Source organism: Clinocottus analis, unplaced genomic scaffold (genome assembly GCF_023055335.1).
Source record: "Clinocottus analis isolate CAN_PGR_092001 unplaced genomic scaffold, fCliAna1.0.p SCAF_42, whole genome shotgun sequence".
NCBI classification, from domain to species: Eukaryota; Metazoa; Chordata; class Actinopteri; order Perciformes; family Cottidae; genus Clinocottus; species Clinocottus analis.
In genome coordinates this window covers 118,781-133,892 of record NW_027176176.1, presented here as the reverse complement: position 1 = coordinate 133,892, position 15,112 = coordinate 118,781, and the positions used below count along the sequence as shown (strand labels likewise).

General features: G+C 47.6%; 1 protein-coding gene across 1 annotated transcript in view; it reads left to right on the top strand.

Annotated features, from left to right (window-relative positions):
* LOC137801664 (dihydropyridine-sensitive L-type skeletal muscle calcium channel subunit alpha-1-like) overlaps positions 1-15,112 on the top strand; it is a 59,130-nt gene that overhangs the window by 22,432 nt on the left and 21,586 nt on the right. The window contains exons 20-27 of the mRNA XM_068599009.1: positions 999-1,105; positions 1,252-1,339; positions 1,426-1,533; positions 1,629-1,681; positions 5,086-5,232; positions 5,395-5,596; positions 14,128-14,286; positions 14,532-14,642. Of these exons, the coding sequence (XP_068455110.1) occupies positions 999-1,105; positions 1,252-1,339; positions 1,426-1,533; positions 1,629-1,681; positions 5,086-5,232; positions 5,395-5,596; positions 14,128-14,286; positions 14,532-14,642 (975 nt within the window). The remainder of the gene's footprint in view (positions 1-998; positions 1,106-1,251; positions 1,340-1,425; positions 1,534-1,628; positions 1,682-5,085; positions 5,233-5,394; positions 5,597-14,127; positions 14,287-14,531; positions 14,643-15,112) is intronic.

Genomic DNA, 15,112 nt, shown 5'->3' with positions numbered 1-15,112 from the left:
CTGGAGCAGAAACAGGGTGGTTGGTACCCTAAAGAGGCCATGAAGAGGGACCTGCCTGGGGCAGAGCTGGTCAGGGATTTATGGGCATACTCAAAAGTATCGGTCAGCCGGACCTGGACCCTAAAAGCCTAACAGATGGATATTTGAAAATATTTGATTCTCAATACATTGTCAATTATTAAAAGCGGCAATGTGAGGCGCCACTACGAGACAAAGCACACATCTTTTGACCAAACATAACCAATTCAAATCTGAATTTAAGGCACAAATATATATTTATATGCCCCCAATATGATGAGAATCCCAGCACATTAATGCACCGCCCGGCAATTATCAGAGAAGGAAAAGAGCTCAAACAAGTCGTTTAAAAACCACAGAAAAAGTCCATAAACACAATGGTCTCTTTTTAAAAGATAATATAATATTTTGATTGACACCATTTACATCTGAACATACTGACTTTGCACTTGCAGGACAGTAACTGTATTTTCTAAAATTAGACTTTGTATAAGAACTTGTGATGTTTCAGATCTTCGCGTGAGGAAATTCTCTCTAACTCGCTGATTTATTATTGAATACCTCTGAAATAAAAGATGCAAAGCAATGAATAAGGAATGAATAAATGAAGATGAAGCACTGGATGAATCAAACCACATGTAACCAGGTAGAATCAGTGAATATCTGTTTCATGTTCACCAAACCAAGTTATTGTTTGACGTTGATCAATTAAATTAGGTTTCAATCGATTAATGCATCATTAAGCAGTTGAGTTTAAAAGCCACAATGGAATATTTCTAGCAGTTTCATATTCTTCTAATTAAATTGCCCTCCGGATGCCCTGTTTTCAGTTCTAGCCAGAATCATACGTGAATGTTGAATTTAGATTGTTTCCGCCCGTCATTTTCTGCCATATTTGGAATTGATAAGTTATAGATAGCACCTACGGCCGGAAAAGGTTCTTACAGTTGTGGCGTTCATAATGGATAACTCTCTTTCAGATGACAACGTATGGTGCAATTCTTCACGAAGGGTCTTTCTGTCGGAACTCTTTCAACATCTTGGATCTTCTGGTGGTCAGCGTATCGCTCCTCTCGATGGGCATGGAGTAAGTGGAGACGAGGCTTGTAACAACCGACCTCCTCGTGCAAAGAGCCTCATCTTGTTGCTCATGTGCCGTGACCAAACCAGTAGAATAACCAACAATGTATTGCCACATCAGTAAATACATGATCCTTCGTTTGTGTCCTCTAGATCCAGTGCTATCTCTGTGGTGAAGATTCTCAGGGTACTAAGGGTACTCCGGCCCTTGAGGGCCATCAACCGAGCCAAGGGACTGAAGGTATGAGTTGTCTATTGATAAAGTTGCAGCTTTGAATGGCCAAATACTGACCTGATATGTCATCTGTGATACCTCTATATTTGTAGCACGTCGTCCAGTGTGTGTTTGTTGCCATCAAGACCATTGGAAATATTGTACTGGTCACCATGCTCCTGGACTTCATGTTTGCCTGCATTGGAGTCCAACTTTTCAAAGTGAGAAGATCAAGCAGTATGATGGAAACTTGTTATTTAGCACTGCTTTGTCAATGTACACATTCTCATGAAGACACTTTTTCTTGCCTTCCCAGGGCAAATTCTATGCCTGCACAGATCCTGACAAAATGACTGAGGAAAAATGCAAGTAAGCACTTTATCGTCTTGTAGCCAACAATGAGCTGCTGGCTTCACACATTACAAAAGTACAAAGCACACGGACATAAGACTAAGTCATTAGAAAATATGTGGAGAAATGCCTGTACTTTCAGGGAAATGTTTAGTTACGCCGTTAACAAGGTAAACTTGTGCACGCGCGACTCACTGACTCTTAATGTTTTGCCGAAGGGCAATCTCCACGAGGTCTTTTCTGCTCTCAAAACAGAATATACATCTCAGCTGAATGTCAAATTTACAACCGCGTTTATGAAGATGTGTAGAGAAAAGCAGCTCACTGAGCCACTAATACTGATGCAACCTGATGGCTGACACGCATCTGTACTTATTCTGTTTTGTGAAAAAGATATTAGCTTATTGTTTTTCACAATGAGCTATTTAGTAGTAACTACAAATTACTTTTTTTTGCACATACAGAACTTTATTTTCATTGTTCTAAGTGATTGCAATATTTAATTTCTTTTGGTCTGATGGAGCAATCTGGTTTACTTGAAAGTGATTGCAATGCTCTTTATTCTGTGATTCATAAAAGCACAGAGAGTCACAAAATGATGTTATTTACAGAACACGTTTGAGAACCACTGCTTTAAGTGTCGGTGTCGTCTTCGACCTCATTTAATTGAATTGAATGCAGTGTATTTTGTATAGCCGAGCATCACCCGCTACAAATTAGGACCTCACATCAGATTAGGAAAAATCCCCAAAAAATATCAAAACTTTTAACTGGAAAAACAGGAAGAAGCTTCATAGAGCAAAAGAGGAGGATCCCTCTCCCAGAAAAGACAAAAACAATAGATGTCATGTGACCAGAATGAGCAATGTAACAGAGTTACAGCACATTACATGAATATGACAAAAATTATTCTTATATAGAGCAGTATACACACGGACCACGATTCAAATCCACCACCATCCATGAAACGAAAGAAGGAAGAGAAGAGGGGCATCAGTGGGGCCGCCATGGATGAAGGCAGGGCTCCTAACCCTGAAAAACCTCCGAACTGAAAGACCTGGTCCCCATCCCAGTTTTTAAGACTGTGGGAACCACAAGTATCCCTCCATTCAGTGAGCGCAGCTCTCTAGTGGGGTAACATGGTACTATGATCTCTCTAGTGGGGTAATATGGTACTATGAGCTATCTAGTGGGGTAATATGGTACTATGATCTCTCTAGTGGGGTAACATGGTACTATGATCTCTCTAGTGGGGTAACATGGTACTATGATCTCTCTAGTGGGGTAATATGGTACTATGATCTCTCTAGTGGGGTAACATGGTACTATGATCTCTCTAGTGGGGTAATATGGTACTATGATCTCTCTAGTGGGGTAATATGGTACTATGATCTCTCTAGTGGGGTAATATGGTACTATGATCTCTCTAGTGGGGTAATATGGTACTATGATCTCTCTAGTGGGGTAACATGGTACTATGATCTCTCTAGTGGGGTAATATCGTACTATGATCTCTCTAGTGGGGTAATATGGTACTATGATCTCTCTAGTGGGGTAATATGGTACTATGATCTCTCTAGTGGGGTAATATGGTACTATGATCTCTCTAGTGGGGTAACATGGTACTATGATCTCTCTAGTGGGGTAATATAGTACTATGATCTCTCTAGTGGGGTAATATGGTACTATGATCTCTCTAGTGGGGTAATATGGTACTATGATCTCTCTAGTGGGGTAATATAGTACTATGATCTCTCTAGTGGTGTAACATGGTACTATGATCTCTCTAGTGGGGTAATATGGTACTATGATCTCTCTAGTGGGGTAATATGGTACTATGATCTCTCTAGTGGGGTAATATGGTACTATGATCTCTCTAGTGGGGTAACATGGTACTATGATCTCTCTAGTGGGGTAATATAGTACTATGATCTCTCTAGTGGGGTAATATGGTACTATGATCTCTCTAGTGGGGTAATATGGTACTATGATCTCTCTAGTGGGGTAATATAGTACTATGATCTCTCTAGTGGGGTAATATAGTACTATGATCTCTCTAGTGGGGTAATATGGCACTATGATCTCTCTAGTGGGGTAATATGGTACTATGATCTCTCTAGTGGGGTAATATGGTACTATGATCTCTCTAGTGGGGTAATATGGTACTATGATCTCTCTAGTGGGGTAACATGGTACTATGATCTCTCTAGTGGGGTAATATCGTACTATGATCTCTCTAGTGGGGTAATATGGTACTATGATCTCTCTAGTGGGGTAATATGGTACTATGATCTCTCTAGTGGGGTAATATGGTACTATGATCTCTCTAGTGGGGTAACATGGTACTATGATCTCTCTAGTGGGGTAATATAGTACTATGATCTCTCTAGTGGGGTAATATGGTACTATGATCTCTCTAGTGGGGTAATATGGTACTATGATCTCTCTAGTGGGGTAATATAGTACTATGATCTCTCTAGTGGTGTAACATGGTACTATGATCTCTCTAGTGGGGTAATATAGTACTATGATCTCTCTCGTGGGGTAATATAGTACTATGATCTCTCTAGTGGGGTAATATGGTACTATGATCTCTCTAGTGGGGTAACATGGTACTATGATCTCTCTAGTGGGGTAATATAGTACTATAATCTCTCTAGTGGGGTAATATAGTACTATGATCTCTCTAGTGGGGTAATATGGTACTATGATCTCTCTAGTGGGGTAATATGGTACTATGATCTCTCTAGTGGGGTAATATGGTACTATGATCTCTCTAGTGGGGTAATATGGTACTATGATCTCTCTAGTGGGGTAATGAGTGCCTTAAGATATGATGGTGCATCACCAGTTAAGGCTTTCTAGGGTGAGGAGAAGGACTTAAATGTGATTCTTGATTTTACAGGAAGCCAGTGCAGAGCAGCTCATACAGGAGCAATGCGATCTCTTTTCTTAGTGTTCGTTGGTACACGAGCTGCAGCATTCTGGATCAACTGGAGAGATTGAAGAGATTTATGAGAGCAGCCTGAGAATAAGAAGTCATAGTAATCCATTCTAGAAGGAACAAATGCATGAACCAATTTTTCTGCATCCCTTTAGAAATGCGTAATAGGCCGAGAAACCGAAGAGCCAACATGCAGGATCTCATCCTTAAGGGAATCCAAACCCTGTTACGTTACAAACAATAGAGCACTTTCACACATATTATGTGTTTAATGTTTGTTTTAAATCTTCACAGGCTTTCATCTAAAATAGTATTCAGAGATTCATTCAAAACATTCAAGGCTTAAGCATTTGCAAAATGATAGGTATTAAAGTCATTTTATGCAGTATATACATATTGAACTTGGCACCCAGGAGAAATGCTGATTGTGGGGATCTTAAGCGTCGCCTGCCTGTCTTTCCCCTCTTCTGTGATTCAGAGGTTGGTATATAAAGTACCAGGAAGGAGCGCTCCATGAATTGGAGGTCCATAAAAGGGAATGGATCAACTCCGAACTAAACTTTGACAACATCCTCAATGGCATGCTGGCTCTCTTCACCATTTCTACATTTGAAGGTTGGCCAAAGTGAGTCCTGATCTGTTCTGTCCAGTTGAATCTATTCAGCAGCATCTACCCGCTGTATATATAGTTTAATTAACGGCATCTCCAATCCATTCTTCATTGATTCGGGGTATTTTCTTGTCTGTATGTTGTGTGCTTTTGTGTGTGACTGTTTTGTGTTCCTAGGATACTATATAAAGCCATTGATTCAAACTTGGAGGATAAAGGCCCAATGTACAACAACCGAGTGGCCATCTCAATCTTCTTTATTATCTACCTCATCCTTATCGCCTTCTTTATGATGAATATATTTGTGGGCTTCGTCATCGTCACCTTCCAGGAGCAAGGAGAGCAAGAATATAAGGACTGTGAACTGGACAAAAACCAGGTAGGCTGATGTCGAATGATTAGAAAGGGTTATGTTATTGCCATGTTTTGACATGCAAGGAATTTCTCCTGGTGGGAGGTGCAATACATTAAACATTTAACAAAAAAACAGAGTACAATAAATGGCAACATGAATATTTACAATTGAATACAATATAAATTGAAAGTTCAAATAAAGTCCACATAATCTAAGTGTAATGTTAAAGTGAGTGTCAGGGTGACCGAGGTAGTGGGGGAGCCGGGCTCTGGTGATGAGCCCGACTGCAGACAGGAAAAAACTGTTTGCATGAGGTCTTGGTCCTGATGGAGTGTGAAGTCTTGGTCCTGATGGAGCATGAAGTCTCGGTCCTGATGGAGCGTGAAGTCTCGGTCCTGATGGAGCATGAAGTCTCGATCCTGATGGAGCATGAAGTCTCGATCCTGGTGGAGTGTGAGGTCTTGGTCCTGATGGAGCGTGAAGTCTCGGTCCTGGTGGAGTGTGAGGTCTTGGTCCTGATGGAGCGTGAAGTCTCGGTCCTGGTGGAGTGTGAGGTCTCAGTCCTGATGGAGCGTGAGGTCTTGGTCCTGATGGAGCGTGAAGTCTCGATCCTGATGGAGCGTGAAGTCTCGGTCCTGGTGGAGTGTGAGGTCTTGGTCCTGATGGAGCGTGAAGTCTCGGTCCTGGTGCAGTGTGAGGTCTCAGTCCTGATGGAGCGTGAGGTCTTGGTCCTGATGGAGCGTGAAGTCTCGGTCCTGGTGGAGTGTGAGGTCTCAGTCCTGATGGAGCGTGAGGTCTTGGTCCTGATGGAGCATGAGGTCTTGGTCCTGATGGAGCGTGCGGTCTTGGTCCTGATGAAGGGTGAGGGTCCTGATGAAGTGTGAGGTCTCGGTCCTGATGAAGTGTGAGGTCTTGGTCCTGATGGAGTGTGAGGTTTTGGTCCTGATGGAGCATGAAGTCTTGGTCCTGATGGAGCGTTAGGTCTTGGTCCTCATGGAGCGTGCGGTCTTGGTCCTGATGAAGGGTGAGGGTCCTGATGAAGTGTGAGGTCTTGGTCCTGATGGAGCGTGAGGTCTTGGTCCTGATGGAGCGTGAGGTCTTGGTCCTGATGAAGGGTGAGGTCTCAGTCCTGATGGAGCGTGAAGTCTTGGTCCTGATGGAGTGTGAGGTCTCAGTCCTGATGGAGCGTGAAGTCTTGGTCCTGGTGGAACGTGAGGTCTTGGTCCTGATGGAGCGTGAGGTCTTGGTCCTGATGAAGGGTGAGGTCTCAGTCCTAATGGAGCGTGAAGTCTTGGTCCTGATGAAGTGTGAGGTCTTGGTCCTGATGGAGCGTGAAGTCTTGGTCCTGATGGAGTGTGAGGTCTCGGTCCTGATGGAGCGTGAAGTCTTGGTCCTGATGGAGTGTGAGGTCTTGGTCCTGATGGAGCGTGAAGTCTTGGTCCTGATGAAGTGTGAGGTCTCAGTCCTGATGGAGCGTGAAGTCTTGGTCCTGGTGGAACGTGAGGTCTTGGTCCTGATGGAGCGTGAGGTCTTGGTCCTGATGAAGGGTGAGGTCTCAGTCCTGATGGAGCATGAAGTCTTGGTCCTAATGGAGCGTGAAGTCTTGGTCCTGATGGAGCGTGAAATCTCGGTCCTGATGGAGCGTGAAGTCTCGGTCCTGATGGAGCGTGAGGTCTTGGTCCTGATGGAGCGTGAAGTCTCGGTCCTGATGAAGTGTGAGGTCTTGGTCCTGATGGAGTGTGAGGTCTTGGTCCTGATGAAGGGTGAGGTCTCAGTCCTAATGGAGCGTGAAGTCTTGGTCCTGATGAAGCGTGAGGTCTTGGTCCTGATGAAGGGTGAGGGTCCTGATGAAGTGTAAGGTCTCAGTCCTGATGGAGCGTGAGGTCTTGGTCCTGATGGAGTGTGAGGTCTCGGTCCTGATGAAGTGTGAGGTCTTGGTCCTGATGGAGCGTGAAGTCTCGGTCCTGATGGAGCGTGAGGTCTTGGTCCTGATGAAGTGTGAGGTCTCGGTCCTGATGAAGTGTGAGGTCTTGGTCCTGATGGAGCGTGAAGTCTTGGTCCTGATGGAGTGTGAGGTCTCGGTCCTGATGGAGTGTGAAGTCTTGGTCCTGGTGGAACGTGAGGTCTTGGTCCTGATGGAGCGTGAGGTCTTGGTCCTGATGAAGGGTGAGGTCTCAGTCCTGATGGAGCGTGAAGTCTTGGTCCTGATGGAGTGTGAGGTCTCAGTCCTGATGGAGCGTGAAGTCTTGGTCCTGGTGGAACGTGAGGTCTTGGTCCTGATGGAGCGTGAGGTCTTGGTCCTGATGAAGGGTGAGGTCTCAGTCCTAATGGAGCGTGAAGTCTTGGTCCTGATGAAGTGTGAGGTCTTGGTCCTGATGGAGCGTGAAGTCTTGGTCCTGATGGAGTGTGAGGTCTCGGTCCTGATGGAGCGTGACGTCTTGGTCCTGATGGAGTGTGAGGTCTTGGTCCTGATGGAGCGTGAAGTCTTGGTCCTGATGAAGTGTGAGGTCTCAGTCCTGATGGAGCGTGAAGTCTTGGTCCTGGTGGAACGTGAGGTCTTGGTCCTGATGGAGCGTGAAGTCTTGGTCCTGATGGAGTGTGAGGTCTCGGTCCTGATGGAGCGTGAAGTCTTGGTCCTGGTGGAACGTGAGGTCTTGGTCCTGATGGAGCGTGAGGTCTTGGTCCTGATGAAGGGTGAGGTCTCAGTCCTGATGGAGCGTGAAGTCTTGGTCCTGATGGAGTGTGAGGTCTCAGTCCTGATGGAGCGTGAAGTCTTGGTCCTGGTGGAACGTGAGGTCTCGGTCCTGATGGAGCGTGAGGTCTCAGTCCTAATGGAGCGTGAAGTCTTGGTCCTGATGAAGTGTGAGGTCTTGGTCCTGATGGAGCGTGAAGTCTTGGTCCTGATGGAGTGTGAGGTCTCGGTCCTGATGGAGCGTGAAGTCTTGGTCCTGATGGAGTGTGAGGTCTTGGTCCTGATGGAGCGTGAAGTCTTGGTCCTGATGAAGTGTGAGGTCTCAGTCCTGATGGAGCGTGAAGTCTTGGTCCTGGTGGAACGTGAGGTCTTGGTCCTGATGGAGCGTGAGGTCTTGGTCCTGATGAAGGGTGAGGTCTCAGTCCTGATGGAGCGTGAAGTCTTGGTCCTAATGGAGCGTGAAGTCTTGGTCCTGATGGAGCGTGAAGTCTCGGTCCTGATGGAGTGTGAGGTCTTGGTCCTGATGGAGCGTGAAGTCTTGGTCCTGATGAAGTGTGAGGTCTCAGTCCTGATGGAGCGTGAAGTCTTGGTCCTGGTGGAACGTGAGGTCTTGGTCCTGATGGAGCGTGAGGTCTTGGTCCTGATGAAGGGTGAGGTCTCAGTCCTGATGGAGCATGAAGTCTTGGTCCTAATGGAGCGTGAAGTCTTGGTCCTGATGGAGCGTGAAATCTCGGTCCTGATGGAGCGTGAAGTCTCGGTCCTGATGGAGCGTGAGGTCTTGGTCCTGATGGAGCGTGAAGTCTCAGTCCTGATGGAGTGTGAGGTCTTGGTCCTGATGGAGCGTGAGGTCTTGGTCCTGATGCAGGGTGAGGTCTCAGTCCTAATGGAGCGTGAAGTCTTGGTCCTGATGAAGCGTGAGGTCTTGGTCCTGATGAAGGGTGAGGGTCCTGATGAAGTGTAAGGTCTCAGTCCTGATGGAGCGTGAGGTCTTGGTCCTGATGGAGTGTGAGGTCTTGGTCCTGATGAAGGGTGAGGTCTTGGTCCTGATGAAGGGTGAGGTCTCAGTCCTGATGGAGCGTGAAGTCTTGGTCCTGATGGAGTGTGAGGTCTCAGTCCTGATGGAGCGTGAAGTCTTGGTCCTGGTGGAACGTGAGGTCTCGGTCCTGATGGAGCGTGAGGTCTCAGTCCTAATGGAGCGTGAAGTCTTGGTCCTGATGAAGTGTGAGGTCTTGGTCCTGATGGAGCGTGAAGTCTTGGTCCTGATGGAGTGTGAGGTCTCGGTCCTGATGGAGCGTGAAGTCTTGGTCCTGATGGAGTGTGAGGTCTTGGTCCTGATGGAGCGTGAAGTCTTGGTCCTGATGAAGTGTGAGGTCTCAGTCCTGATGGAGCGTGAAGTCTTGGTCCTGGTGGAACGTGAGGTCTTGGTCCTGATGGAGCGTGAGGTCTTGGTCCTGATGAAGGGTGAGGTCTCAGTCCTGATGGAGCGTGAAGTCTTGGTCCTAATGGAGCGTGAAGTCTTGGTCCTGATGGAGCGTGAAGTCTCGGTCCTGATGGAGTGTGAGGTCTTGGTCCTGATGGAGCGTGAAGTCTTGGTCCTGATGAAGTGTGAGGTCTCAGTCCTGATGGAGCGTGAAGTCTTGGTCCTGGTGGAACGTGAGGTCTTGGTCCTGATGGAGCGTGAGGTCTTGGTCCTGATGAAGGGTGAGGTCTCAGTCCTGATGGAGCATGAAGTCTTGGTCCTAATGGAGCGTGAAGTCTTGGTCCTGATGGAGCGTGAAATCTCGGTCCTGATGGAGCGTGAAGTCTCGGTCCTGATGGAGCGTGAGGTCTTGGTCCTGATGGAGCGTGAAGTCTCAGTCCTGATGGAGTGTGAGGTCTTGGTCCTGATGGAGCGTGAGGTCTTGGTCCTGATGCAGGGTGAGGTCTCAGTCCTAATGGAGCGTGAAGTCTTGGTCCTGATGAAGCGTGAGGTCTTGGTCCTGATGAAGGGTGAGGGTCCTGATGAAGTGTAAGGTCTCAGTCCTGATGGAGCGTGAGGTCTTGGTCCTGATGGAGTGTGAGGTCTTGGTCCTGATGAAGGGTGAGGGTCCTGATGAAGTGTGAGGTCTCGGTCCTGATGGAGCGTGAGGTTTTGGTCCTGATGGAGCGTGAGGTCTTGGTCCTGATGAAGGGTGAGGTCTCAGTCCTGATGGAGCATGAAGTCTTGGTCCTAATGGAGCGTGAAGTCTTGGTCCTGATGGAGCGTGAAATCTCGGTCCTGATGGAGCGTGAAGTCTCGGTCCTGATGGAGCGTGAGGTCTTGGTCCTGATGGAGCGTGAAGTCTCAGTCCTGATGGAGTGTGAGGTCTTGGTCCTGATGGAGCGTGAGGTCTTGGTCCTGATGCAGGGTGAGGTCTCAGTCCTAATGGAGCGTGAAGTCTTGGTCCTGATGAAGCGTGAGGTCTTGGTCCTGATGAAGGGTGAGGGTCCTGATGAAGTGTAAGGTCTCAGTCCTGATGGAGCGTGAGGTCTTGGTCCTGATGGAGTGTGAGGTCTTGGTCCTGATGAAGGGTGAGGGTCCTGATGAAGTGTGAGGTCTCGGTCCTGATGGAGCGTGAGGTTTTGGTCCTGATGAAGTGTGAGGTCTCGGTCCTGATGAAGTGTGAGGTCTTGGTCCTGATGGAGCGTGAAGTGTTGGTCCTGATGGAGTGTGAGGTCTCGGTCCTGATGGAGCGTGAAGTCTTGGTCCTGGTGGAACGTGAGGTCTTGGTCCTGATGGAGCGTGAGGTCTTGGTCCTGATGAAGGGTGAGGTCTCAGTCCTGATGGAGCGTGAAGTCTTGGTCCTGATGGAGTGTGAGGTCTCAGTCCTGATGGAGCGTGAAGTCTTGGTCCTGGTGGAACGTGAGGTCTCGGTCCTGATGGAGCGTGAGGTCTCAGTCCTAATGGAGCGTGAAGTCTTGGTCCTGATGAAGTGTGAGGTCTTGGTCCTGATGGAGCGTGAAGTCTTGGTCCTGATGGAGTGTGAGGTCTCGGTCCTGATGGAGCGTGAAGTCTTGGTCCTGATGGAGTGTGAGGTCTTGGTCCTGATGGAGCGTGAAGTCTTGGTCCTGATGAAGTGTGAGGTCTCAGTCCTGATGGAGCGTGAAGTCTTGGTCCTGGTGGAACGTGAGGTCTTGGTCCTGATGGAGCGTGAGGTCTTGGTCCTGATGAAGGGTGAGGTCTCAGTCCTGATGGAGCGTGAAGTCTTGGTCCTAATGGAGCGTGAAGTCTTGGTCCTGATGGAGCGTGAAGTCTCGGTCCTGATGGAGCGTGAAGTCTCGGTCCTGATGGAGCGTGAGGTCTTGGTCCTGATGGAGCGTGAAGTCTCAGTCCTGATGGAGCGTGAAGTCTCGGTCCTGATGGAGTGTGAGGTCTTGGTCCTGATGGAGCGTGAGGTCTTGGTCCTGATGGAGCGTGAAGTCTCAGTCCTGATGGAGCGTGAAGTCTCGGTCCTGATGGAGTGTGAGGTCTTGGTCCTGATGGAGCGTGAGGTCTTGGTCCTGATGAAGGGTGAGGTCTCAGTCCTAATGGAGCGTGAAGTCTTGGTCCTGATGAAGCGTGAGGTCTTGGTCCTGATGAAGGGTGAGGGTCCTGATGAAGTGTAAGGTCTCAGTCCTGATGGAGCGTGAGGTGTTGGTCCTGATGGAGTGTGAGGTCTTGGTCCTGATGAAGGGTGAGGGTCTTGATGAAGTGTGAGGTCTCGGTCCTGATGTAGCGTGAAGTCTTGGTCCTGATGGAGCGTGAAGTCTTGGTCCTGATGAAGTGTGAGATCTCAGTCCTGATGGAGTGTAAGGTCTTGGTCCTGATGGAGCGTGAGGTCTTGGTCCTGATGGAGCGTCAGGTCTTGGTCCTGATGGAGCGTGAAGCCTTGGTCCTGGTGGAACGTGAAGTCTTGGTCCTGATGGAGCGTGAAGTCTTGGTCCTGGTGGAACGTGAAGTCTTGGTCCTGATGGAGCGTGAAGTCTCGGTCCTGATGGAGCGTGAGGTCTTGGTCCTGATGGAGCGTGAGGTCTTGGTCCTGATGGAGCGTGAAGTCTTGGTCCTGCTGGAGCGCGAGGTCTTGGTCCTGATGGAGTGTGAGGTCTTGGTCTTGATGGAGCGTGAGGTCTTGGTCCTGATGGAGCGTGAGGTGTCAGTCCTGATGGAGCGTGAGGTCTTGGTCCTGATGAAGCGTGGGGTCTCGGTCTTGATGGAGCGTGAGGTCTTGGTCCTGATGGAGTGTGAGGTCTTGGTCTTGATGGAGCGTGAGGTCTTGGTCCTGATGGAGCGTGAGGTGTCAGTCCTGATGGAGCGTGAGGTCTTGGTCCTGATGAAGCGTGGGGTCTCGGTCTTGATGGAGCGTGAGGTCTTGGTCCTGATGGAGCGTGAGGTCTCAGTCCTGATGAAGCTTGGGGTCTCGGTCTTGATGGAGCATGAGGTCTTGGTTCTGATGGTGCATGTCTTGGTTCTGATGGAGCAGGTCTTGGTTCTGATGGAGCAGATCTTGATTCTGATGAAGCAGGTCTTGGTTCTGATGGAGCAGGTCTTGGTTCTGATGAAGAAGGTCTTGGTCCTGATGGACTTCAGCCTCCTGCCTGAGGGAAGGGACTCCAACAGTCCAGGGTGAGAGGGGTCGACGGCAAAGACACAAAGTCCCCTTTTGGGGTCAACGTGGTGCTTTCCGGCACCACTTTAAGCATGAACAATCGGAAAACACGATGAACATGCCTACTTATAAAACTATGCTGAATACTATATTTTAGTAGGAAACATCATTATTATCTGCGAGAGCCGGGAGCCGAATGTGGACCCAACAGCAGCAAAGGAGTCACAGAAGGTTTTAGGTAGAAAATAAAAGGGATTTATTTACACAAATATAAATAAAAGATGTGGAACAGGGCAGGGTCGAATCCGGCGGTGGACGAGTAGGCAGGTGACAGGTCGGGATTCAGGATATCAGGGAACAAAGAGAACAGGGTGAGCAGGGAAAAAAGGTCACCATCAAGCGTTAAAAAAACAGATGGCCAAATTCATAAATACCACTAAGGTGACGGAACGATCTGGCGGTGACTGGCAGGAAGATCACGGTTGATATACTGCAGACTCTGATTGTCGATGGCTGTCAGCGGTGCCTGCAGCCGCCGCCCAGGAGGAGGAGGAAGAAGTGGACACGCCTCCTCTTCCTTTAGACAGAGTAGAGACACACAGGACACGAGAGGAAACACAAGGGATGAAAACATGACATCACATGTAAGAAAAAAGTAACATTTCTTGTCATTTTAATTTCACAATATTGATTATTAATAGCAGACACACAGGCCCCCTGCTGGGGACGAAGGCACTTTAAACGCTGTCAACAATGAAATATTTTCTATTGTAAAAATAAGGAATATTTTATTGTGTATCACACTGTAAGAGCTCTGGACATGCATTTTTTAACAGGCTTCATGACTTCCTCATCTTGTTGATCAGTTCCGATCCTCAGACCCAACAACAGAGGATCAATCTGTCCACATCCGGGCAGTTCAGCCAAAGAGGGCAACTGGGCTGTTTCCGGGCCCCTTTATCCCAGCGGGGTCCCACTAAGGCCCCTCACCCAATGTGGACTCACTATGAGCAATGCTTAGTGACCTTAACCCGCTCAGGAGAGTGGACTTGCTCTTTCAGAAATGTCAAGAATCAAGGATGTGATTTTAATTACAAAGTCCATGAGTGTTTTGCCAAAGGAGTTTGTGTAAAAATGAATTGAATATCATCTATTATTGTTAGTTTCAACCGTCTGATGTTGCTATTGGCTTCCATCATCCTGATTCATGTTTTTACTGTTATAACTTTGTTTAAACTCTGCTTCTTTCACCCCTCCAGCGCCAGTGTGTGCAGTATGCTCTTAAGGCCCGCCCTCTGAGGTGTTATATTCCCAAGAACCCCTACCAGTATCAGGTGTGGTACATCGTCACCTCCTGTTACTTTGAGTACCTTATGTTCCTCCTTATTATGGCCAACACCATGTGTCTGGGAATGCAGGTAAGAACACGTCACATACATATATTACATCTATTGCATTTCTGTCTCTCTGTCTACTTGATGTCCAAACATATGAACAGGGCATAACAGACTTCAGGAAAAAGCTACAAGCCAGTTGTGTCATCCTGAACCTCTTTCCAGACGTTACTTACAAGTCATCTTAGCTCGTGTTACCCTCCAAGTACAATCACTCTGTGTGACTTTATATGGATGCAGTGGCCGATCTGTTCCTTTTCAACCAACAGCACTGTAACCAGTCAGACCACGTAACTCACCTGTCTGACATGCTGAATGTGATTTTCACTGTGCTCTTCACTGTGGAGATGGTCCTTAAACTTATGGCCTTCAAAGCCAAGGTAAGTCAAAATTCTACTTTCAATACATCCTTTGCGGTTGGAACAAAGATGTCAACCTCGGATACCTTGAGTTGCTGTTTCTGCTTTTGTGTGGGAAGCGAAAGTTATGAACCATCAGATTACAGCAAGTCAGACAGAGGCGACTTTGTTTGTCTGCATGCACACAATACTGAAAGTTAAGCCATACAAGTTGCATCAAAAAGAACATACTGATAAATTGCCACAACAGCAAGCTCTGGGGCTACAATCCTTGTTAGTGGGTTGTGAACCTTGAGCAGAACAATCTCAAATGTTTGGGCAACCATCCACCTCGACTGGTTGAGCTGAGATTGAGAGGGAAACGGAGACCGAGGTATAGGTCAATATTAATGAATCATACAGAAGGATTCAGACATCTGAGCCGTGCATCATGAGCTTGAAGTTGAAACATCCGAACATGAGCAGATAGGCCGGTATGGATCCCCAAAAGA